General features: G+C 39.1%; 2 protein-coding genes across 3 annotated transcripts in view; both read left to right on the plus strand.

The window, feature by feature from the left end:
- LOC130926754 (unconventional myosin-X-like) overlaps nt 1–7,261 on the plus strand; it is a 154,246-nt gene extending 146,985 nt beyond the window's left edge. The window contains exons 39-41 of one of the 2 annotated variants that reach the window (XM_057851915.1): nt 2,236–2,691; nt 2,771–2,962; nt 6,053–7,261. In XM_057851915.1, the coding sequence (XP_057707898.1) occupies nt 2,236–2,691; nt 2,771–2,962; nt 6,053–6,157 (753 nt within the window). In that variant the 3' untranslated portion in view covers nt 6,158–7,261. The remainder of the gene's footprint in view (nt 1–2,235; nt 2,692–2,770; nt 2,963–6,052) is intronic. The other variant, XM_057851914.1, reaches the window with a different exon arrangement.
- Nucleotides 7,262–10,208: 2,947 nt separating this feature from the next.
- On the plus strand, nt 10,209–24,733 carry LOC130927209 (pituitary tumor-transforming gene 1 protein-interacting protein-like). The gene is made up of 7 exons (XM_057852864.1): nt 10,209–10,364; nt 16,602–16,672; nt 16,753–16,861; nt 19,297–19,411; nt 23,159–23,224; nt 23,311–23,357; nt 24,037–24,733. The coding sequence occupies exons 1-7, from the start codon at nt 10,289–10,291 to the stop codon at nt 24,081–24,083; spliced, it is 531 nt and encodes a 176-aa protein (XP_057708847.1). The 5' UTR covers nt 10,209–10,288; the 3' UTR covers nt 24,084–24,733.
- The last annotated feature ends 1,963 nt before the right edge of the window (nt 24,734–26,696 follow it).

Consider the following 26,696-nt stretch of genomic DNA (forward strand, 5'->3'; position numbering starts at 1 on the left):
TTCAATGATATTTTTTTGTATTTCTTTGGCTTAATTTGGTTATGTAATGGTTTATTGTACAGTATCATCATAACAACAGTTCGTATAGATAAGTTTGTGCGGAGAGAAAAAAAATATACCATTGTTTGGGGGGGGGAGTTACAATACATTACTTGAGTAATCTTTTCACTGGATACTTGTTTACCGGTACATTTTTTTTGATGACTACTTTTACTTGAGTAATATTATTTTGAAGTAACGCTACTCTTACTTGAGTAAAATTTTGGGCTACACTACCCACCTCTGGCTATGACTGGAATCAAGTTAACCCGATTCACTTTACAAGATGTAGTTTAGCAGATAGGAAACAAGGCTTGTTAGAATACAAATAAATGCTCAGAGGCATGTATTCTTAATCCTCTACACCAGTGCTTCTCAATAATTTTCTTCTACGCCTCCGGCAGGAAGACATAAGTTTCACGCTCCCCCCAATTCTCTGCCGCATTGTAAATAGTATCATTTGTCTATAGAATTGTTATTATTGTAAGTACACCTCTGTATAACATTGCGTCCTTTTTAATATTAAAGAAAAAAGTCATATAGATCAACTTACAATAAAGTATAACTTTATTAACTTTGTTTTGTTTGCAACATAATAGACTTTTTCATCAATTTGCCTGAATTAAAAAAAAAAGTCACATCCAAACTGTAAAAATACACTCTAGGTACGTTTTTTTGACCATTTTATCCCGAAAAGTAAAATATAATAAAATCAATGAATAATAATCAATTCAAATTGATTAGCAACATTAACTCATTAGGACTATATGCCAAACAATTTGACCGAAAAACAAAAACGAGAGTGTAATTGGACAGAGGGACAGCTTTTATTTTTGCTGCATGCAGTATCAGCTCATATACTATGGTGTGGGTGTTTTTTTGCGTTGAGAGACTTGGAATGCTACCTTGATGCTAACAGTGCTCGTTGGTTTACTGAAGTAACACTGACAAAGCAGGACAATTGTTGGCAATATTCGGCACGTTTTCGCTGAAAAAAATTAAGCGATTATCAATGTGATGGGGGTCTAATGTCTTTAAGGGACGTCTTAATGTATTAGGCTTCCTGCTGTCAACTGCAAACATTTTTAGACACCGTAAACAGACTGGTCTTTCCTCGTCTCCCACTGTATTAAAAGTCAAAGCCAAACGCTACGTACGCTAAGTCATATTTCCTCGTCTTAGCTCTTCATATCTCCAGTGCTCTTTGCTGTGTGCTCGTTTGGTTCCAAAATACTGCCCACACTCCGAAAATGACAGCACCATTGCCACCCACCGAGTGGATGTGCTACACTTTATTCTAGTATGGCAAAAAAAAAGTATGTTCCCCAAAGTCACATGTGCCACTCCTGGCATCACTCTGCACCCCCCTGGGGGGGCGTGCCCCATTATTTGAGAAATACTGCTCTCTCAAGGAGAGAAACTCGGTGTCATGATTAGCGATCAGGCAGCATAGAATAGGGTGCCAACAGATCCAAACTCACAAGGGATTCACACAAATACTGGGTTCTACACCTCACATGGCTGATTTGTGTACACTTCCCCCCTCCCAATCACTTGTCTTCCTGACCCCCCCACTTCCTCTTTCTCCTTGGTCATCAGACCCCCACATTGTTTCAACCGGAAATACAACTAGCTCACGATAGTAGCACCAACATATTCATAGTTAGTGTAGGCGTTCAATTTATTTCTTGTTGTTTTTTTGCGCTTCTTCTGTCTCTCTGCTCTTTTTTTTCTGTCCCCCCCATAAACCCTTCCTGTTCGCTGCATCTCCTAATACACGAAACACATTGAATAATCACAGCGGGAGTATGTCATACTCCCATGTGATGCATTACAACTGTCCTGACTAATAGGACACTCAGATTCCCATTCTCCGTGTCAAGTAGCTGTAAAAAGGAAAGTACTGCTGTACTCAAGACAACCTATAGTGCTAGTACTGTTTTTCTCTGTTGTACTGCCCCCAGGTGGTCAAAGTGGAGCAAAATGCCAAAACTGTCACAAAACTCTTTTTTTTTTTTTTTTTTTTTAATTAATTCCGTCAACACTATTTTAGTGTTTGCTTTCACGCCCTTGCTCACCCAGGTTGGCAAATCAGAATGAATTTTAAATATACTAATTGACTGTTAAGTAGTTTGACAAAGGAGTTGCCAAGCTTTGAGTTGCCTTGAGCGCTGACAGCAAACTCTCTTACTTCAGGCCCACGAGAGTTTGACCAGAGGACACTTCCCAGCCCGCGAGGAGACTCTGCAGCACCTGGCCGCTCTTCGCCTGCAGTTCCTCCACGGCGACAAAACTAAGGCAACGTGGAGCCTAGAGAGTGTCTACCCCGTGGGCCGCCTGCGTGCTCGCATCTTTCAGTACACCAAGGTGAGCGCCGCCTCAGGGTCGGGTCAGACTCTGGAGCGGCGTAGGACCAGCTTCCTGGACGGCACCCTGCGCCGAGGATTGAAGACGGGCTCCCTGAAGAAGCAGCGCATGGAGGAGGAGCAGATGCTGGAGATGTGGATCAAAGAGGAGATGTCGGCCACCAGGGCCAGCATTGTGGAGAAGTGGTGCCGTCTGCAAGGTCTGCTCCAGCACCAGGCCATGCTGAAGTACATGACCATCATCAAGGAGTGGACCGGCTATGGATCCACACTCTTTGATGTAGAGGTAAACACACTTTATTTGTACAGTGGTGCCCCCACATCCAAGGTTTTCAACATATCTGGTGTTATTTGTGTGTTCCCAGTGCAAAGAAGGTGGCTTCCCACATGATCTTTGGTTGAGCGTGAGTGCTGAAAATGTGTCTGTGTACAAGAGAGGAGAGCCCAAGCCCCTAGAGACCTTCCCATATGAACACATCATATTCTTTGGAGCGCCACAACCTTGCACGTACAAGATCACAGTGGATGAGAGAGAAATGTTCTTTGAGACGCCACAGGTGCTCTATTCTATTCTATTCCTATTCTATTCTATGTCATTGACTGCAACAGAGGTCCAAACCATTTGAACTAGGGCTACAGCTATCAAATATTTTAGTAATCGAGTATTCGACTGGAAATTCAGTCGAGTAATCAGATAAAACATTTTTTAAGGTAAAGAGCAATTATAAATATACATGAGAAAACAAGACATTTCACCTAATATTGAACCATTTTTAGACAATCAAAGTATTTTAGATGTACATTGTTGAAAACAGCCAACAATTGCATCTCAGATGTGACTAGCAAAAAAATAAATAAATTCACTGCTTTCACTCAAAAAACCACGCATCGACAGTAGTCATATAATTAATACAAACCTAGCCCTCCGCAGGGCTAATGTTACGTTAGCAAGGTAGAGTAATGTTAATCTTGTTTATTAGTGCTACGTTAAAGACAAAAGAGAATGGGGGGGGATCATTATCATTTTACACAAAACTCCAAAAACGGGCCGGACAAAAGTATTGGCACCCTTTGAAAAATCATGTGATGCTTCTCGAATTTGTGTAATTAACAGCACCTGTTACATACCTGTGGCACATAACAGGTGGTGGCAATAACTAAATTACACTTGCAGCCAGTTAAATTGGATTAAAGTTGACTCAACCTCTGTCCTGTGTCCTTGTGTGTACCACATTGAGCATGGAGAAAAGAAAGAAGACCAAGGAACTGTCTGAGGACTTGAGAAGCAAAATTGTAAGGAAGCATGGGCAATTTCAAGGCTACAAGTCCATCTCCAAAGACCTAAATGTTCCTGTGCCGACCGTGTGCAGTGTCATCAATAAGTGTAAAGCCCATGGCACTGTGGCTAACCTCACTAGATGTGGACGGAAAAGAAAAATTGATGAGAGATTTCAACGAAAGATTGTGCGGATGGTGGATAAAGAATCTTGACTAACATCCAAACAAGTTCAAGCTGTCCTGCACTCCGAGGGTACAACAGTGTCAACCAGTTCTATCCGTCGGCGTCTGAATGAAAAGGGACTCTATGATAAAATACCCAGGAAGACCCCACTTCTGACCCAGGGACATTAAAAAAGCCAGGCTGGAGTTTGCCAAAACCTACCTTCGGAAGCCAAAATCGTTTTGGAAGAATGTTCTCTGGTCAGATGAGACAAAAGTAGAGCTTTTTGGGAAAAGGCATCAACATAGGGTTTACAGGGAAAAAGCGAGGCCTTCAAAAAAAAGAACACGGTCCCCACGGTCAAACATGGCGGCGGTTCCCTGATGTTTTGGGGTTGCTTTGCTACCTCTGGCACTGGACTGCTTGACCGTATGCATGGCATTATAAAGTCTGAAGACTACCAACAAATTCCGCAGCACAATGTAGGGCCCAGTGTGAGAAAGCTGGGTCTCCCTCAGAGGTCATGGGTCTTCCAGCAGGACAATGACCCAAAATACACTTCAAAAAGCACTAGAAAATGGTTTGAGAGAAAGCATTGGAGACTTCTAAAGTGGCCAGCAATGAGTCCAGACCTGAATCCCATAGAACACCTGTGGAGAGATCTGAAAACGGCAGTTTGGAGAGGGCACCCTTCAATTCTCAGAGACCTGGAGCAGTTGGCCAAACAAGAATGGTCTAAAATTCCAGCAGATTATTGTAAAAAACTCATTGATGGATACCGGAAGCGGTTGTTTTGTGGAGTAAATGTTGGCAAACTCCAGCCTGGCTTTTTTATGTCTCTGGGTCAGAAGTGGGGTCTTCTTGGGTATCTTACCAGAGTCGCTTTTCATTCAAACGCCGACGGATAGTACGGGTTAACACTAGGGTTGTTCCGATCATGTTTTTTTGCTCCCGATCCGATCCCGATCGTTTTAGTTTGAGTATCTGCCGATCCCGATATTTCCCGATCCGATTGCTTTTTTTTGCTCCCGATTCAATTCCAATCATTCCCGATAATTTTTCCCGATCATATACATTTTGGCAATGCATTAAGAAAAAAATGAATAAAACTCGGACGAATATATACATTCAACGTACAGTACACAAGTACTGTATTTGTTTATTATGACAATAAATCCTCAAGATGGCATTTACATTACTAACATTCTTTCTGTGAGAGGGATCCACGGATAGAAAGACTTGTGAATTTGTATATTGTGACTAAATATTGCCATCTAGTGTATTTGTTGAGCTTTCAGTAAATGATACTGTAGTCATGCCCAAATGCAAGATGGGAAGTGGAACCATGACTTTGCGTAGTGCTACCAATTGATATATCTTCTCTGCGTTGGCGAAAAACATAAGGTGTTAAGATAAAGATCAATTGCTACCTTGCTTCCCCACGTCTTCCCATGATATTTCTAATCCTAGGGAGAGGGATTGTACGGTTTTAGCCAATTAAAAAAAAGGCTCCAAAGGCTGCCAAAATTCACTCTACTCATTTTACGCTGCCTTTTATCTCTCTATATAGGTAAAACAGCGCCATTAAAGCTTGAACGTGACAATGCGTGAGTGGGTCGTGCAGCGCATGCGTTAATTGCGTTAAATATTTTAACGTGATAATTTTTTTTTTTAATTAATTACCGCCGTTAACGGGATAAATTTGATAACCCTACCTTAAGCCTAAACTAAAGACTGGATGAGTGTAACATATTATGTCTGTAACGTTAAATACAAGTAGAAAACGATTTAATCAAAAAATATGTATATATTTTAAAAAGGCATGTCCCATATTTTTTTGCCGATTCCGATACTTTGAAAATGACGTGATCGGACCCGATCGATCGGCATCATCTCTAATGATAATGATTTAATTTTTTTCCCATTCTCTTTTGTGTTTTTTTCATTGCAAGCAACATTAATGAAGATATTACTACCAAAGCATTTGTAATTGCAAACATTTTCTGGGAGAAATTGAGCATTATCTGACAGAAATGCCATACTTTTGGCCAGCACTGTATATGGGTAATTTTGATTGTCTTCCAATTCCAATATCAATGAAAACACCACACAATTTTGTATTGAACTTTATTAGCAAATTCATATCTTATTCTCTATCTGTGTCAGTGATGTATCTTGACTGTGTTTTAATTCCTTTAATTTCCAGGTTGGTGAGATCACAAAGATCATGAAAGCCTACATCAACATGATCGTGAAGAAACGATGCAGCGTTAAGTCAGTGTCCAGCTACGGCAGCAACTGGATCAGATGAGGTTCCGGAATGCTGTCAAGTATTCTGCTTCAATAAGAGGAACAAATCAGCGCAAAGAGAGATTGTGACAAGGACTCATGCAGCAATGTCTCTTCAAAAAGAAAAACTAGAATTGCACCATTTGATGCTTTGAATGTCGCTTGAAATTTGTACACTGGTCCCTTTTCACACTATTTGAATTTTAGTTGCGCTTTTAACAAGCAAGGCCAAGTTAACTTCAACAAACTGTGTGTTACAACCACTATGAGAAAATACTGCATACATTTTTTCCTTTTTGAATTTTTTTTTCAAGTGGACCCCCTTTTATTGAATGTTCTCTCTGAACGGAGAGTCCCTCAGGTGCATGTGCGTATGTAACTGGGACAGCTTGCCTTACTGAGCGCTTTTTCAAACGAATCACTTGACCTGTTATTGTGCAGCCGTGGCCTTTAACGTCTTCCCCGAGACCAAAAGGAGCAAGCCCGGCAAACAGATGATTTAGACGACCACTGCACTTTTGCCAAGACTCGAATAGCAAAATTAGCCTAAAACGGTAGCTTCAGTGTGTATGCTTGTGTATACTAAAAGTGTTTTTACTGTGTTTTTAAGCCACATCGAGGGTGGGGTATTAATTTATTTGCAAAACGGATTGACTTGAGAATAATCAGAGGATTAGTTGCAGTTTTGCCAGTACGATCGAATGCAATGGGGCACACACGGCATTCACAGGAAATACATAAGCTGTTCATGTGCTCAATCGTGTGCCTTGTAGTTAAGCGATTGTCCAATATTAACACTTGCTGATGTGTTGCCCTCCATATACGCCAGTCAACTCACATCTTACATGTCATTCCTAATAATAACAACACTAATAAAACCCAAACATATATATTGATCTTAGTATACACTTTGCATCCTTCGGCGTCCTTCTTTGTTGTAGTGGTGAAGATCTGGTTAGCTGCCGGCGGCCACACCAGACTCTTTGATGGACATTGCCATTGATGATGACTGTTCACCTTTCTGGTTGTTTTTCAGTAGAAACAACATTAACAAAAAAAAAAAATCATCGGAAAGAATGTTTTATATGCCCCCAAAACTGAAAAATGCTTTAATAAATTATTGTATTTCAAAAAGTTGCCATGCATGTGTTTTTAGTTTGTTTCACTATCTTTTCTTACCAATCCAAACATACTGTATGTATAATGTTCTTTGTTCTTTATCTAAATATTTCCAACAAGGAATTTTATTATTCACAAAATTACAACAATGTACATTCTAAACATGGGGTTGATCAAGCTTTTTATTTTGAATGCGCAGTTCCCCCCCAAAATGGAAAATCATCCATTTGAAATTAGATTGTTACAAAATATATACCGTATTGGCCCGATTATAAGATGGCCCTGATTATGAAGATGACCCCCTCTTTTTCAAGACTCAAGTTTGAAAAAAGACTTTTTGAACACCAAATTAATTTTTATTCAGAAAATAATTACAGTATATCCGAAACAAATGATTATAACAATATATTTGAGAGAAAAAGCATGTTATTTTGCCTCATTCAAATCTTAATATCTGAACATTTAAATATGTAAACTAAAGTGCAATCACATTCGTAAATGAATGGCTTCCGGTTTTTGAAATGTAAATAAACCAATCTATTGTAATAAAACAACAAAATTGCAATAACTGCATTAACCATCAAAGTGAAGTCTAACTGTAACTGTAGTCTTGAAACAAATTTGAATAAGGAAAAACATGGCAATAAAATAATGCAAACTGGTTAAACTTGAGAGTAGCTGAGATCTGTCATGACAGAACATCGCTTCAATGATATCTGGCGCCATCTAGTGTCATGAATGGGGAGAGTAGCTGAGATCTGTCATGACAGAACATTGCTTCAATGATATTTGGCGCCATCTAGCGTCGTGAATGGGTATAATGTCTAGACCGCGAATATAAGACGACCCCCTATTTGTCATTCTTATTTCAATGCAAAAAACACTGTCTTATATTCGGGCCTATAAATATATATATATATATATATATATATATATATATATATATATATATATATATATATATATATATATAAAATATTAATGCTGCAACGATTAATCGATTAACTCGAATCATTCGATTAGAACAAAGCTTCGAATCAGATTTTGCTGCTTTGAGGATTCGTTTAATTAGAGTGCTGTTGTAATGGTTTGTTTTGAAAGTGTTTGCATTTCGTTTTATTGATTTTGGTCTATACACTGCCAACTTGTGGCAACAGTGAATATGACATAACTCATCGAACATGGCTGGATCCAGCTGTTCCTTGTTAAGACCAACATAAGATTGGGAGTTTTTGTTTGAGCTAATATGATTGTTTATCCATTTGTAATATAGTTTAGAAGTATATTTCACGGTTTTTGTGGGAATATGTGTTTGAAAGATTTGTTAAGAGCATTGTTAAAAAAAAAAAAAAAGTTTGCATTTGATAGCATTGAAGCTAGTGGACTTTTACTAAGCAAGTTAGCCAACTGTTCTTTTGTTGCACTTCACTGCTCATTTTAAAAAATTTTCATGCAATTTGAAGCTTACGTTCAGGTATTTTTATTCATATTAATAAAATGTATTTTTATTTATTGCTGTGGTGAAATGAAAGTGCAATTCTGCATCGTTTGAAAAAACACCACAGAACTTTATTTCGTATTCACATTTAATGCTTGTTTCAAAGTGCAATCTTGGCAAGCCTGTTTTGCAGCTCCCAGAATTTTTTCTGCAACGCATTAAATGATCCTAATCCGAGTAGTTGATTATTCGAACTAACTGAGAGATTAATCGATTACTTTAATAATCAAGAGCTGCAGCCCTACAAAATAAAGCACATTTATTTTGATATAATTCATAATACTATTAACTATTAATATCATTATCTTAATATATTTGTTTCGGTTCTTTCAGTGGCATAATGCCAAAAAACATAGGCAGAGTTTGACATTTTGGGCAGGGGGAACACAACATGTTGATGACCCTGAAATGCAGTGTCAGCAATAAAATCTCAAGAATATTTATAATAAAAAGTGGACAATGAGCGTTTTTTGTTTCCCATCATTATTGAGTGGAATTCCAAATGAGGCTGATTAGGCTATACTTTTCACCAAGATCGTCATCCGTTGAATATGGTACGTTCGCCGGTGTCGTGCCAATGTAGTTACCCCAGTCAAAAATTGTATCCCCTGGGCGGAGCCATATAGAGGTAGATTTGTGTCTTTATTATTCAATCAAGCAATCCTTTTTGTGTCTGGGCTATATTATGGGTAGGACTTTTGTGTCTAAATCATTCAATCCCCCCCCAAAATTGTTGAAAATTATATGCAAAGCAAATGACCGTCTAAGTTGCTAGTCACTTGATCTGTTCGAAAAATAATTTTGACCCATCATAAAAATATATTTTTTTTTGTTCATTTCATTCATTTTTATTGCAGTTTTATTGCTTTACAACTTGTATATACATAGGAAAGCCAATTACATGCAATGACACTTTTTGGCCACCAGGGGGGCCTGGACCCCTTTTAAAATAGTTTATGGCCAAAAAGTAACCAAATTATTTTATTAATCAATGGATTATTTGAATGTGGGCCGCATAATGATTATGATAGCCAATTGACTGGGTTATCAATATCAACAATTTGGTAATTATTTTCTTTAATATGCTACTACTGCAACATATGGTAGTAATAAAAAAAATGTTTTCATAACATGAAATTTAGCCATGTGAGCTAACACTAGCCTATTTTGGACGCTAAATGATGACGTAAGAGTGACGCTACTTTGTGTCAAGAATCAGCGACGCCTAAAAAAAACAAAAAAAAAAAAAACAGGAAAAGTATATTTGTGACGTTGGCGTGACAAACTAACGAATGCTAGCATCTTTTTGATTACGTACTACGTCCTGTTATTGCCATTGTAGTGAGCAACTAAAATATAAGCGCGTTCCAAACCAGACCAGGTCATATTTGTGTCGCTGACGCCATTGACAGACTGTGACGTCACCCCACCCTGCCCTCCCGCCCTTTTGCCTCAAACACCAGCAAGAGTTGTCACTTGTCACGAGAGTTGGCTGGGTTGTCTTCCCGACTTGTTCGCGCTTGTCTTTTCCTCGTCATGTCTGCTTCTTACGGCGTCTTTCTTTACCTTTTGGTCGACTTTGTCGCTGCTCAAACGACGACTCATACAAACGGTTAGTGTTATTTTGACACTTTTTCTCCTCCCAGCATCACATGACTTGTCCAATGGATTTTTCTCTCTTAACGCAACAAGTATTAACTTGAATCGAAAACCCAGCTGTTTTCTCTCTTCAAATCAAAGTTTAGGTTTCAGCCACTTAAGTGGCGTTTATTAGATGTAACAATGACCTCATCACGTCTGGCCAAATCCTTTTATATTATGTAGGTCGTTTTTGAATTCGTGAATTAAAACGATATGGAAAAGCCACTAAAAGTGTACAGGGGTTGGACAAAATAATGGAAACGCCTAACATTTTGGCATCATAATCATTGAACATAATTGTTAAAGAATGGCATGAGGAACATTCTAACGTAGTTGAGCATCTTGTATGGCTGGCACCATCCCCAGACCTCAACATTATTGAGCATTCATGGTCAGTTATAGAGATTCAATTAAGACGTCGATTTCCACTGCCATCGTCTCTGAAAGAGTGTATTCTAACTAAAAAATGGCTTAAAATTCCTTTGGAAACAATTTACAAGTTGTATGAATCAATACCTCAGGGAATTGGGGCTGTAATTGCCGCAAAAGGCGGACCGACTATGGAGGCAGATTTGTCTTTATTATTCAATCCAAAAAAAAGTTGCGTCAATCAAAATATCTATTTTCAATCGAAGAAAAAGTCACTTCAATCAAAAAAATGTGTTTGAATGCAAAAATAAATTTGAAACTCAAAAAAATATATTTTAAAACTATTTTTCTTTGATTGATTTTTTTTTTTTTTTTTTTGATTGAAACAACATTTTAAATTGAAGTCATGTAATTTTGCGTTTGGACCACATTTTGGCTAGGACATTTGTGTCTTATAAAAATATAAAAAAAATAATTAGCTTCAAACAAAAAATATTATTTTCAAAAGAAAAATCACTTCAATCGAAAATTTTTAATTCAATCGTAGAAAAAAAGGTTTGAATGTGAAAAAATATTTGAGACTCAGAAATTCGCATTTGAACACTTTATTTTTCATTCAAACTGTTTTCTTTGATTGAAGCAATCCTTTTTGTGTTTGAGCCGTATTAGGGGTAGGACATTTGTGTCTAAATCATTCAATCGCAATAAAAGTTGCTTTAATCAAAAAACTATTTTTAATCAAAGAAAAAAAATCATTGCCAATAATATATATTTTTTTAAAATATATTTTTTTATTTGAAATATATATGTTTTTATTGAAGTGTCACTTTTTTTGAAAAGCAAAAAGTTTTAAACTCTTTTTTTTTTTTTTTTTTTTTTTTTTTTTAAAGCGGAAAAAGTTTTGAACGCATTTTTTTTTTAAGTGGAAAAAGTTTTGAAGGCACTTTTTTTCGATTGAATCATTTTGACACAAAGATTCAACTTCAACGCTAGTTCCGGTGTGTTTGAGTGGCAGGTGACTACGCCAATGGCATAAAAGTATGAAGCAAGAATAATGGCCACCAGGGCTCCATCCAGCCAAAGGAGTCTGCTGGAGTCCAAGCCGAATTGGGGCACCGGTACGGGGGTGTGACATCGGCATTTAAAACTATTAAATTAGTTTTTGTTGTTTTTTTTAAGGCGTTTCCATTATTTTGTCCAACCCCTAGACCAGGGGTGTCCAAACTATGGCCCACTGCACAGTTTTTATTGGCCCGTAGCAAATTCTGAAACTACATTGATTATTGCAGTGGTTCTTAACCTTGCTAAACGTACCGAAACCCACAAGTTTCACATGTGGATTCACCGAACCCTTTGAAATTAAAGCAATTGTTTTCAAATTCAAAACCGATCTACCTAAGCTAGCAAGCTAATAATTTAGCAAATTCCTGTTCAAAATTATTCTCATTTTGACAGCATGTTTTATAAACGGGTCAAAATTTGAGACCACGCTGCCCATTGGTCATACTAAGTGCGAGTCAACCATCCACTGAGCAAACCACTCCCTCCTCCCATCATATTGAGGACTAGCAGTTAAAAGAAATGTATTGACCCTGTAAATTGGGAGCAAACAAATCCAAAACTGGTCAAAAAGAAACTTTGCCTAGATTTAATCAGCGTACAAAAATAGGGCTCTGCGTTTCTTTACCTTCGCCGAACCCCTTAGACTTACTCACCGAACCCAGGTTAAGAACCACTGGACTACGGCTTGCACAAGAAGCTGAAATTCAGCCAGCACTGCAAATGTGTAACGTCTTAATTAGATTATTTTTCTTAATCTCGTCAAATAATTTTCTCGATCTTGTTTTGACTGTTAAAGACTAGTTAATAGATTAATGTATCAGATTATTCAATTTACTTTATCTTAATATTACTATTCCTTTAAGCCCACGCATCTAAAAATTTGCCTTTTTTTTTACCTAAATCAAGAACAATTTGCTTTCAAATAGTGTTTTGAACAATATCTATTTTTGAATTAAAAGCATTTCTAACAAACAATCTTTTTTTAAGGTTAAATACAAATTTATTGCATAAAGTTAGTCTGATAAGAAAAATGGCTAGCTGAAAATAAGCTTATTTCAAGAAATTTGAGTGAAATTTACTTGAAGCACTGAAACTAGGGCTGTCAAATTTATCGCGTTAACGGGCGTAAATTAATTTTTTAAATTAATCACGTTAAAATATCAGTCTGTCTATTCAGGGGTGCTGGAGAGGAGGGTCCGTCGGGAAGTTGAATCTCGGATTCAGGAGAAGCAGTGTGGTTTTCGTCCCGGCTGTGGAACAGTGGACCAGCTCTACACCCTCGGCAGGGTCCTCGAGGGTGCATGGGTGTTCCCTCAACCAGTCTACATGTGTTTTGTGGATTTGGAGAAGGCGTTCGACCGTGTGCCGAGGGGAGTCCTGTGGAGGGTGCTCCGGGAGTACGGGGTACCAAGCCCCTTGTTGAGGGCTGTTCGGTCCCTGTACGACCAGTGTCAGAGTCTGGTCCGCATTGCCGGCAGTAAGTCGAATTCGTTCCCAGTGAGGATTGGACTCCGCCAAGGCTTCCCTTTGTCACCGATTCTGTTCATAATTTTTATGGACAGAATTTCTAGGCGCAGCCGAAGCGTTGAGGGGGTCCGGTTTGGTGGCCTCAGCATCTCATCTCTGCTTTTTGCAGATGATGTGGTGCTGTTGGCTTCATCAAGCCGTGACCTCCAACTCTCACTGGGGCGGTTTGCAGCCGAGCGTGAAGCGGTTGGGATGAAGATCAGCACCTCCAAATCCGAGACCATGGTCCTCAGCCGGAAAAGGGTGGCATGCCCTCTCCGGGTCGGGGATGAGATCCTGCCCCAAGTGGAGGAGTTTAAGTATCTTGGGGTCTTGTTCACGAGTGAGGGTAGGAGGGAGCGGGAGATTGACAGGCGGATCGGTGCAGCGACTGCAGTGATGCGGACTCTGCACCGGTCCGTTGTGGTGAAGAAGGAGCTGAGCCAAAAGGCGAAGCTCTCGATTTACCGGTCGATCTACGTTCCTACCCTCACCTATGGTCACGAGCTGTGGGTCGTGACCGAAAGAACAAGATCCCGGATACAAGCGGCCGAAATTAGTTTCCTCCGCAGGGTGTCCGGGCTCTCCCTTTGAGATCGGGTGAGAAGCTCGGTCATCCGGGAGGGGCTTGGTGTCGAGCCGCTACTCCTCCGCGTTGAGAGGAGCCGGTTGAGGTGGCTCGGGCATCTGGTTCGGATGCCTCCTGGACGCCTCCCTGGAGAGGTGTTCCGGGCATGTCCCACCGGCGGGAGGCCCCGGGGTCGACCCAGGACACGCTGGAGAGACTATGTCGCTCGGCTGGCCTGGGAACGTCTTGGAATCCCGCCGGAGGAGCTGGCTGAACTGGCTGGGGAGAGGGAAGTTTGGGCTTCCCTGCTGAAGCTGCTGTCCCCGCGACCCGACCCGGAATAAGCGGAAGATAATGGATGGATGGATGGACGTTAAAATATTTGACACATTTAACTAGGGCTGCAGCTATCGAATATTTTAGTAATCGAGTAATCGACTGAAAATTCTATCGATTAATCGAGTAATCGGATAAAACAAATATATTTTTAGGTGAAGAGCAATTATAAATATACATGAGAAAACAAGACATTTCATCTAATTTTGAACCATTTTCAGTCAATCAATGTCTTTATTTTCGATGTATATTGTTGAAAACAGCCAACAATTGCATCTCAGATGTAACTAGAATTTAAAAAAAAAAAAAAAAAAAAAGACTAATTCACTGCTTTCACTCAAAAAACTTTAGATCTTATTACAAAAAAATATATATATATCTTACCTAAAAATGCCGTTACGCTTGATAACACACATCACTTAAAAGTTTGGATTTTTTCCCACGTCTTTCAATTGAATTTCTCTTTGTGTCAAGCCATTTTTAAGTTCTAGTTAAGTTTTAAGTTAGTCTAAACTGTAAGTCCTGATAGGATTTTGAGTTTTTGCAGTGTTCAAAATAAATGTATGATACAGGCTGTATTGGAGCACATTAGCACCAGTGCTACTTGGTGTTTTATCCAGCAATGACTACTGAGCTAAAATTGATAGTTAGCATGATTAAGTTTTTATTTTACACCCTCATCACTCCACAATGCTATGTTATGTTAAAGCCTGTATGTAAGACACGTTAGCCAAGCATCGACAGTGGTCATAATTAATAGAAACCTAGCCCTCCGCAGGGCTAACATTACGTGAGCTAGTGACAGTAACGTTAATCTGATTTATTAGCGCTTAGCGCTCTTTATTAGCGCTTAGCGCTCTACTGCTTTAAGATGGCGGCTGTTTACTAATGCTGCCCAGACGCGGCCGAGTCTGTCATTTAGCATCTAGTTCAACATACATGTGATCTCTATGAGACGCATGAGACGCTACCTGTACCAACGTAGCATCGTGCGGGCTAGTATTTAGCAACGTCGGCGTCGTTTGTGGCGGCTGTCGGCTGCAGTAAGTTCCCCCCCCCCCCTTCTTCCTCTCCGCACGTGACAGCGCGTTGTCCCGCATTAAAAGTAGTCCGAGCAAAACGTGATGCTTAGAGCTGTCAAAATAAACGATTACTCGAGGTGAATAAAATTACTCGGATCAGTTTTTAAACTCGAGTTACTCGAGTTGCTCGAGTACTCGTTTCAGCTCTACATTTAACGCACATGCCCCGCTCAAACAGATTAAAATGACAGCACAGGGTAACGTCCATTTGTTACTTATTTTTTTGTGTTTTGTCGCCCTCTGCTGGGTGCGACTGATTTTATGGGTTTCAGCACCCTTGAGCATTGTGTAATTATTGACATCAACAATGGCGAGCTACTAGTTTATTTTTTGATTGAAAATTTTACAAATTTTATTAAAACGAAAACATTTAGAGGGGTTTTAATATAAATTTTCTATAACTTGTACTAACATGTATCTTTTAAGAACTACAAGTCTTTCTATTATGGATCGCTTTAACAGAATGTTAATAATGTTAATGCCATCTTGTTGATTTATTGTTATGATAAACAAATACAGTACTAAATGTACCGTATGTTGAATGTATATATCCGTCTTGTGTCTTATCTTTCCATTCCAACAATAATTTACAGAAAAATATGGCATATTTTATAGATGGTTTGAGTTGCGATTAATTACGATTATTTAATTTTTAAGCTGTAATTAACTCGATTAAAAATTTTAATCGTTTGACAGCCCTAACTGAAAGATAATTTCACTTATTTCTTGTAGATTTAAACGGGAACCTCAGAGTTTTACTAAGACTTGTAGGCTCTAATAAGCCACAATTGCTCTTTTACTAAAATGTGTATAAGAAAGCTAGGTATTTCAGTGAACAGTGGCAAAATCAAAAAAAAAAAAAAAAAAAAAAAAACATTTTCACCTGTTTCATGCAAAAATACTATGTTCAAATAATAAAATGTAAACGTAAATTTTGTATAAAAATAGGAGTAATTTATGAGGTGCACTTATTGATATAAACGAGTCTAATTATATATGACATTTAAAAATATAATAATATATTGCCCTGCCGTAATTTAAACTTGACCTTGCTTTTTCTTTTATAATGTATATTTAAGTCAATGAAAGTGATTTATTACATAATAGCAGTCTTATTGGACGGTAGGGCTTTCTCATAATGTCAGACTTGTGTCGTAATTGTCCTCAATTTGTCAACTGCTATGTAGCTCCCTGTTCAAATGGATTGGACGTCTTTGCTGTCATGGCAGTCAATAAGTTAAAATATCCGGATAGTTTCAAATAACTTGAGTTTGTTTCAATATAGTGACTGTCAATACTCTGTCGACGTGTGTGAAGTCCAACAGCAGCTGTGCCCAATGCCTCCATGACGCCTCTGTAAGTGTGCTTTCTAGTTACTATAATGTGCATATTGTTTTTTGCGGATGTGTTCAATCCTGGCGGATGTTTCACTGCAGTGTTTGTGGTGCGAGTCCAGCCAACAGTGCATGGACTACCCTGTCCATTTTATAGTGCCACCAAGCAGCCTGTGTCCCGTGAATGATGCCAGATGGGGTTTGTGCTGGGGTAAGCCACGACACAACACAAATGTTGCTACACTACATGAATCAACGACATAACTGCATGTCATGCAAAAGTGCGTGTGTGTGTGTGTATTCAGGTTTTACTCAGTTCCATTGAGATTTGAATTTATTTAAATTTTATATACCATTGATGTTCTTTTTTATCATTAAGTGAATTATTTTAATGTTGTCTTTTTAAGGTTTCAATGTTAGATTTTTAGTTATTGTCTCTTATTTTGCGTTATTTATTTATTTATTTATTTTTGCAATTTGATGTAGGGGTGTGTCAAAATATCGAAATGGTGATATATCGTGATACTTTGTATCCCAAAACATTATCGATGTGCTCCTTTCAAGAATCGAGATATCGTTTAAAAAAGGTGTCAATGTTTTTTTTTTTTTTTTAAAGGAACCATCAAGGTGCTACCAAAATTTTCCACCATAATAGTGTATAATAGCAGTTAACTCTAAGGCTGAGTTATGCTCCCGCATTGCGGTGACGGCGCAGCAATTACGGCGTCATTTGACATTCGATGGTTCTCCGGCCAGGTGACGCGTTGCTCTGTAATTCACCGCCAAGCCACTAGAGGGGTGTTGTGTTATGATTGTACAGTTTTGGGGCATGCTTGTTGACTTCCTCTTGTCTAGTTTAACGGAGAAAAAATAAACAATGCAAGATGGAATGCTTGATTGTGGATCTTCAGCTCATTAACATTGAATAAATGTTGATCATACAAATGTTGAGGTGCAGGCAACGCAGAAGACTGTTTCGAGGCGGTCTGTCCAACTTTGGATGTCGCATAGAGTTCTTCTAGCCTCAGGTGTTAACCAGATAGCTGTGGCGGCTGGCTTCAAACCAGCGTTTTCGCCGAGGTCTGCAAAGCCCTCCAGTCCGATTTGTTTGCCGTGTCCTACAACCAGCCAGTGGGAAGCCATAGCAGATTTCTGGCGTTTATAGAACTTCCCAAACTGCGTTGGAAGCCTTGATTTTAACGTTATCATAAAAAGCACCGAGGAACTCTTATTCAGTGATGATGTATCGTGTGTGAACTGTTTGTTATTGAAAATTAAAGATCAAAACAACTCTTTTGACACCAAACCTGTGCTTTATTCTTCATATACTTGAAGTGTGACACATAAATAAGTCACAGACTCACAGCAAACATATGTACACAGTAAATGATGAAGTGCACCAACCAAAAATACGACATAAAGTGATAAAAAGCTGGAAGTTTTTGGCCGACTGGGTCACCGCTTCGTGTGGCCACTCGATTCCGAACACACGTCTCGGTGGTTCTTCCGTTTTTTTTTTAAATCGCTGACCTTGCCATTTAGCAAATTTTATGATGTCTTGACGAGACTTGCTCATCCATGATACTCCCGTCGGCTTGGTCCATTTTTGCATCTAGAAAAATAATGTTTTACAATGGCGGTGATTTCACGCTGAACCGGAAACAACAGTCCGAGCGAACCAATCACGGTCCATTTCCGCCACGTCATATGCGTTAACGAGACGCTAGGGTTTGAAAAATCAATAGGACCGCGTCAGGCTACGGCATGGGGTCGTAAATCGGGTCTTCCTTGACAGCGCAGGTCTGATGCAGAAGTATAACTCGGCCTTAAGGCTGCCATTGATGGTGCTCAGAGCATTCAGTTATTCGGTCCGATTTTCGGGGTATTTACAGGTCATTTCCTGTTGAGTTTGAGTCACTGCCTATTCATTTGGGTGATTCCCAGGTCACGTCCTGTTCTGTAACTCAAAGTAAACAGGAAATGACCCATAAAATTCCCCCAAATCAACAGGAAGTAACTGAACATCAACAGGTAAATTACCTTAAATGGCCCAAAATTACCTCATTGCCTGGCATTGGCTGCCACTGACGGCCATATACGTTCAATCCGTTTGAAGTGGGAGGGATCATTCGCTGCCACCCTCCCAGTTCAAATGGATTGGACGTCTACTAGTGATAAACTCATTCCAATTCACAGCAGAAACTTGTTTTTCTGTTTATTAGTTGCTTGTAGAAAATCCTAGAATGATTTCCTGACCAATGTATCGATCGCCATATCGTGGCGTGGTTCAGTGGTAGAGTAATTGTCCCCCAACCCAGAGGTTGTGGGTTCGATTCTCCGCCCTGATGAACACGTCTAAGTGTCCTTGAGCAAGACACTGAACCCCACGTTGCTCCTGGTGCTGCGTCACCAGTAGGTGGATGGTGAGATAGTGTAAAGCACTTTGAGCGCCTTGAAAGGTGGAAAAGCGCTATATAAGTGTAACACCATATCGTCAGATCATCGTTATCATTATGAGCTTTGTATCGCAAATGGTATCGTATCGTGAGGTACCAAGAGGTTCCCACTCCTAATCTGATGATTGAAAATTATTCATCGACATTCTTTTGTATACTCTGATATAACCTTTTCAATTCCCTTGTGTAGTCAACCTTAAGGTGGTGCTGATCACGCTGACTTCACTGGCTGGCCTGGTACTGCTTGCCTTGCTCGTGTGCTGCATGTGCTGCTGCTGCCGCCGACGCCGCCAACAGCAAATCAGGTGGGTCACGTGACGGGAGGGAACACAAATGCTTATTGTTCTTACAGGCTGATACAGCCTGTCACCAAAGGCCCTTGCAAGGGTATGGAGTTTCAAGTGTGGCCACAAATTAGTTGAAAGCTCAAGTCACCACAAGGGATGTGACAATATATCGAAAAGGTGATCTATCACGGTATTTTGAGTCCAAAAGGTTATAGCGGAAAACACTCCAGTGACTTGAAGTTCTGCTCTGAGACCCTCAATTTGGCCAAATTTCTAAATTGTCCTGTCTCATATATATTTGTGATATCATTGGAAAGCTTAAAATCTATTTTCTGGTGGAAGAAAATTTTTGAACAGGAGGGCATTTTTTGATACCTTAAAAGTAAGTCAAATCAGGTGAGTGAAAAATAGGCATTTTTGAAACCTTTGAAATGTTCTTAAGTTTTTCATTTAAAAAAAGTTTTGGACACCCATCCTGGTACATAATAACTAGGGTTGTTCCGATCATGTTTTTTTGCTCCCGATCCGATCCCGATTGTTTTAGTTTGAGTATCTGCCGATCCCGATATTTCCCGATCTGATTGCTTTTTTTTTTTTTTGCTCCAGATTCAATTCCAATCATTCCCGATCATTTTTCCCGATCATATACATTTTGGCAATGCATTAAGAAAGAAATGAATAAAACTTGGACGAATGTATACATTCAACATACAGTACATAAGTACTGTATTTTTTTACTATGACAATAAATCCTCAAGAAGGCATTTACATTATTAACATTCTTTCTGTGAGAGGGATCCACGGATAGAAAGACTTGTAATTCTTAAAGGATAAATGTGACTTTTTATATTGTGACTAAATATTGCCATCTAGTGTATTTGTTGAGCTTTCAGTAAATGATACTGTAGCCATTTAACTGTTCTGCCCAAATGCATGATGGGAAGTGCAACCATGACTGTGCATAGTGGCACCAATTGATATATCTTCTCTGCGTTGGGAAATAACATAGGGTGTTAAGATAAAGATCAACTACTACCTTTCTTCCCCACATTGCTTCCCACGATATTTCTAATTGTTCAGAGAGGGATTTTAAGGCTTTAGCCAATTACAATAAGGCTCCAAAGACTGCTAAAATTCACCCCACTCATTTTACGCTGCCGTATAGCTCTATATATAGGTAAAACGGCGCCATTATAGATTGAACGCTACAATGCGTTAATTGCGGTAAATATTTTAACGTGATTAATTAAAAAAAGAAAAAAAATACCGCCATTAACGCGATATATATGATAGCCCTACTTTAAGCCAAAACTAAAGACTCTGGATGAGTGTAAGGCATTTTGTCTGTAACGTTAAATACAATTAGAAAACGATTTGATTAAAATATATATATATATATTACAAAAGGCATGTCCGATATTTTTTTGCCGATTCCGATACTTTGAAAATGACGTGATCGGACCCGATCGATCGTGATTGGGACATCTTTAACAATAACTAACACTTCAAGATAATCCCCTTTGTCTACTCAAGTCTTCGATAATCAAAATGCATGCACTAAGACGTGGGTGGACGTACAATAACAAAGGAAATTGGTGTGTGAGTAAATGTAGATTTAATTTAGACCTGTTCTATTTTGTAAATAAACATGGCTAAATAGGGAGTTAGCTGTATAGTTAATGATAACTTTCTTGCATACATTTTTTTGATTTGGTTTGATTTTAATCAATGCGAAACAAAACATTTTCAGGCGAATTTTAGGGATTAAATTCCAATTCCATAATATTTGAATTTTTGCAATTTTGCAATTTAAAATATTTTTTCAATTATGATTAAAGAATGTGAATGCATGACTGCTTTGACTGAGAATAAAAGGCTCCATATGCATAAAGGGAACATACAGTATAAATGTGAGTACATAACACTGTCTATTGTGTTTAGCTTTGAAGCCTAGGACCATAATAAGCAATCCATACGGCAACACAGGTCGAGAAGGTAATGGATAGCACGCTAGTCAGTTAGCCTGCCGTGTCCATAATTCTCACACTAGTGTTCGACTCCAATGTACGTCTTTTTTGTGGCTTGCGCTACATTTTCGGTAACTCGAGGTGCGAGCATGAGCGAGCATCATTAAAGACACACTGATTTTAATGAGATATTATCATGTACTTACCTTGTTTTGATCCAAAAACGTATAGCATGTATCACTGAGTGCAAAGACACAGCTGTGAATCGCCACAGCCGGACTTGGTATGAGTTTTATGGCTGAAACATGATCATTTAGCAAGGAGCGCAACGTGGAAGTCATGACAAAAATGAGTGGTCGAGATTTTCTTTTTCAAATATTTACCTTTTTAAACTTTTTCTTCATTTTTTCTGTTTTTGATAGATTATCATCTAAAATATGGGGGGAAATGCAACAATACCAAAAAAACACAATTAAGTGAGAGTTATGAGATCGATATCAATGACCTATTAATAGACACAATTTTTTCATTGTGAGGTAATTTGTTTAAAAGTTTTAAATACGTGAGTGAATAACTTTTTAAAGTCGTTTTTCTTTTTAAGACTAAATAACAGACATCAATGAATGATTCCTAGCTAAAAATAGATAATTTGAATAATAAATAGAATTACTTACCTTCCTTTTATCGCTGGGGTGAAACAAAAGCGGTTGCGATGTGTCCGTAAACAGGGGTCTCCAGGGTAAAACGGACAAATTAAAAAGAGTCCGGGTGCATATTCTGCCATGATACTGGGATGGCAGCATATAGACATATTGTTCTATCAAACACAACAGTTCTTTTGGCTTAAAATACAGCAGTTAATTTAAAAGAGGAGGGCAAGAGCAGAAACTACTTTTTCAGCTTGTGTGTGTGTGATATGCTGCCACCAAGAATTGATTTATAGTTTTCAAAAGGTGTCACTTTTTGGGGAAAAAAAAAACATCAGGTTGCTAAAAAAAACTAGAATAATGTCTGCATTAACTCACTAGCTGCCATTGACCGTGCTAGACATCCAATTTATTTTGACTGATTTGGACATCTGGTGCCGCCAATGGCACTGAAACCAAAGCATTTACAGCTATTCTTTTGTGGGCATTTACAGGTCACTTCCTGTTTATTTTAGGGCATTTACAGGTTAGTTCGTGTTGATTTTCAGTCACTTCCTATTCATTTGGGTAGATTCTTCAGACACTTCCTTTTCACTAACCCAAAATCAACAGGCAGTGACCTGTACATGCCCCAAAATCAACAGGAAATTACCTGGAAATGCCCCCAAAAGAAAAGGAAGTGACTGAAAATCAACAGGAAGTGATGAGAAATGCCCCAAAATGAACCCGTTGCCTGGCATTGGCTGCCATTGGCGGCCATAGATGTCCAATCCGTTCGAAGTGGGATTGATGGCAGTGAATGAACGAATCGCTGGCACCCTCCCAGTTCAAATGGATCGGATGTCTACTAGTAATGAGCTCATTCCAATTCACAGCAGAGGGATGAAAAGATCTTGTTTTTCTGTTTATGAGTTTTAGAATATCCTAGAATTATTTACTGACCCGTGTATCAATAATTGTTATATCGCCGTAGCGTGGGCCTTGTATCGCAAATTATATCGTATCCCTATGTAGTCACCATTGTATATAACCACTGTAGTGGGAGGAGCCATAGTAGTGTTAAATCTAATTATTGATGTATCCCACAGCCCTCTAAAAATGGACAGATGACCTGTGGGTCTAACTTTTTAAAACATTTTCTTCTCTTGCAGTGATGACGGAGAGGTTTTGAGGGCGGAGCAAAAAACCCGTGAGAGGATCGCCCGACAGAAAGAGAGGTGAATAAAACTCAATTTCACTAAGTTCATACACTTTTGTACAATATGGCTTGTTGTCAAGTGTGGGTTTGTTTCCGTCATCACAGGAGAATGGAAATGCAGCTGAGGCATGACAAAATTCGTCAGAAATATGGTGAGGCACATTTGCTATGGGAAATTTGATTTTTAAACGCCACTACAAAGATGTTCTAAAATATTTCATCTAAATATAAAAAATAAAATAAAAATTACATAATTATTACTACTATTTTTAATTAATTGTACGTGTATTGTACAAATCCTATTAAAAAAAAAAAAAAAAAAAAATCAATGTACCTGCAGCATTGGAGAGGCTGTAATGCCCTCTTGTGGTTTATTACGACAAACAAAACTATTTAACAGGCCCAACTAAACGAATTTACAGAAGTGTGTTGTTGCCACACCTTGAATAAGCTCAGGATCATGTGACCATGTGGTACAACTGAAGATGCGATAATTTAACGTTTGATCTCATTACTGGCCCTGCGATTGGCTGGCAACCAGTTCAGGGTGTCCCCTGCCTACTGCCCATAGTTAGCTGGGATAGGCTCCAGCACCTCTGCGACCCTCGTGAGGAAAAGCGGCATGGAAAATGAATGAATGAATGAATCTCATTACTGCCCTCAATGCTTGCCCCTTTCACTAAAAATAATGTTCCTTTCAGTTCAGGTGGTGTGTTTATGTCATACTGAACAAATACTGTATGCTTCATTATGTTCAAATTGTGAATAAGTATAAGTTGTGTCCAAGGAGTTTGTGATTTTGTGTCTTTGTGCTGTGCTTTTTATTTACAGGTCTCACAAAGGATCCGCCCTACTCCCGCCTGGACGATAAAAAATAAGTGATCCAATTCCTCAAATCAGCGCCTTACTTTTTACTCACTTCAGGGTAGCAGGTGTCTTATTTAAAACTGAAATTGAATACTCCAATTAACTCCTCTATTGTGTTGTGCCTACAAAGGTCATTTTCTATTACTGAAACCATTGCACTATTACCTGTCAAATTTAAACATTTAGCAAGAAATGTTGACGACGTGTATTGAAATGACAGTATTTTCTTATTGCTCAATGAACTACCGGTATGAACTTTTAATGTTATATAAGTGTTTGACAAACGGCTGTATTCCATGGTCAGCTTGGGAATTTGTTTACATATCTTGTTTCAAAATAAAATACATTGTCAAAACAGACAATAGAAATGCTGCTAAAGTTGTGGTTTAATCGTAAGTCTTGACACATTTTAAGTTAATACAATGGCATTAATGTAAGTACCTCATATGTGACGTATCTAATACAATAAAAAAATTAAACGATAGCAGCCATCTTTTTCCATATGCTAATAGAGATTTAAATGCATTTTCAAAAGGATTGATCGCTGCTAGCCCTCCTAGACAAAATGGGATTTGACATCTATCGCAGTCAATGCTAGTGAAGCATCAACACTTATTGCCGACCTTCCCAGTTAAAACAGATTTGATGACTAACTGTTAATGGCAGTGAATGAGTTGAGGGCTATAGGCAACAAATTAATCTAAAAGTACAGTGGAACAAATAAGTATTTAGTCAACCACTAATTGTGCAAGTTCTCCCACTTGAAAATATTAGAGAGGCCTGTAATTGTCAAGATGGGTAAACCTCAACCATGAGAGACAGAATGTGGGGAAAAAAACAGAAAATCACATTGTTTGATTTTTAAAGAATTTATTTGCAAATCATGGTGGAAAATAAGTATTTGGTCAATACCAAAAGTTCATCTCAATACTTTGTTATGTACCCCCTATGTTATGTCATGTTAATGGAGCGTACCAACTCGCTCCCTCTGTTATTTTAATGAAGCGTACCAACTCTCTCAATAACAGAGGGGTGTCGTAACAGCTAGCACAAACGAATGGCATCAATTTGGAACCGTTTTGCAGTAAATGAGGGGCTTAGAAGGACGTTATCACTCGGAATTAATATCTCAAGCCCCCTAATTTACTGCAAAATGGACACAAATTTTTTTGTGCTCTGTTCGTGCTAGTTGTTAGGACACCCCTCTGTTATTGAGAGAGTTGGTACGCTCCATTAGCTGCGGGAGCTCAGCTAAGAAAAAGCTACGAGTGACGTCCTCACTCGAAATTAATATCTCAATAAAAACATAATACTGTATCTACAAAACCGTTGCAGCACAAACGAATAACATAATTTTTATATAAATTTGTGTCTGATGGGGGGCGGGGGGGGGGGGGGGGGGGACTTTACGGAGACCCGTAGAGATGGTCACAAAGTTATTTTTTTTTTTTAACTTCTGGGTCATCGTCTTTGCAATTGTCTTGCGAGCCATTTGCTGTCATGTTGTGGCAATTGGCGTTCGTGCTTTTGTCAATTTGCAATCGCGCTTTAGGAATTGGGGATTGTGTTGTTGCAATTTGCATTCGTGCTGCGAGCCATTTGCTGCCGTGTTGCGGCAATTGGGGTTCGTGCTTTTGCCAATTTGCGATCGCGCTGTAGGAATTGGAGATAGTGTTGTGGCAGTTTGCATTCGTGCTTTTTTTCTTTTGCAAAGCGTTTGCAATTGGGGTTCGTGCTTTTTCTGTTTGCAAAGTGTTTGGACTTTGCATTTCGCCTGACACCTCTCGGCCACCGTAGTTATGTAGCCTTTGTTGGCAATAATGGAGGCCAAACGTTTTCTGTAACTCTTCACAAGCTTTTCACACACTGTTACTGGTATTTTGGCCCATTCCTCCTGCAGATCTCCTCTAGAGCAGTGATGTTTTGGGGCTGTCGTTGGGCAACACGGACTTTCAACTCCCTCCACAGATTTTTATGGGGTTGAGATCTGGAGACTGGCTAGGCCACTCCAGGACCTCGAAATGCTTCTTACGAAGCCACTCCTTGTTACCCTGGCTGTGTGTTTGGGATCATTGTCATGCTGAAAGACCCAGCCACGTCTCATGTTCAGTGCCCTTACTGATGTAAAGATATTTTCACTCAAAATCTCTTTATACATGGCCCCATTCATTCTTTCCTTTACACAGATCAGTCGTCCTGGTCCCTTTTCAGAAAAACAGCCCCAAAGCATGATGTTTCCACCCCCATGCTTCACAGTGGGTATGATGTTCTTCGGATGCAATTCAGTATTCTTTCTCCTCCAAACACGAGAACCCGTGTTTCTACCAAAAAGTTCTATTTTGGTTTGATCTGACCATAAGAAATTCTCCCAGTCCTCTTCTAGATCATCCAAATGCTCTCTAGCGAACCGCAGACGGGCCTGGACGTGTACTTTCTTCAGCAGTGTGACACGTCTGGCAGTGCAGGATTTGAGTCCCTGGTGGCGCATTGTGTTACTGATAGTAGCCTTTGTTACTGTGGTCCCAGCTCTCTGTAGATCATTCACTAGGTCCCCCCGTGTGGTTCTGGGATTTTCGCTCACCGTTCTTATCATTTTGACGCAACGGGCTGAGATCTTGCATGGA

The sequence above is a fragment of the Corythoichthys intestinalis genome, chromosome 12 (genome assembly GCF_030265065.1).
Source record: "Corythoichthys intestinalis isolate RoL2023-P3 chromosome 12, ASM3026506v1, whole genome shotgun sequence".
Classification (NCBI taxonomy): Eukaryota; Metazoa; Chordata; class Actinopteri; order Syngnathiformes; family Syngnathidae; genus Corythoichthys; species Corythoichthys intestinalis.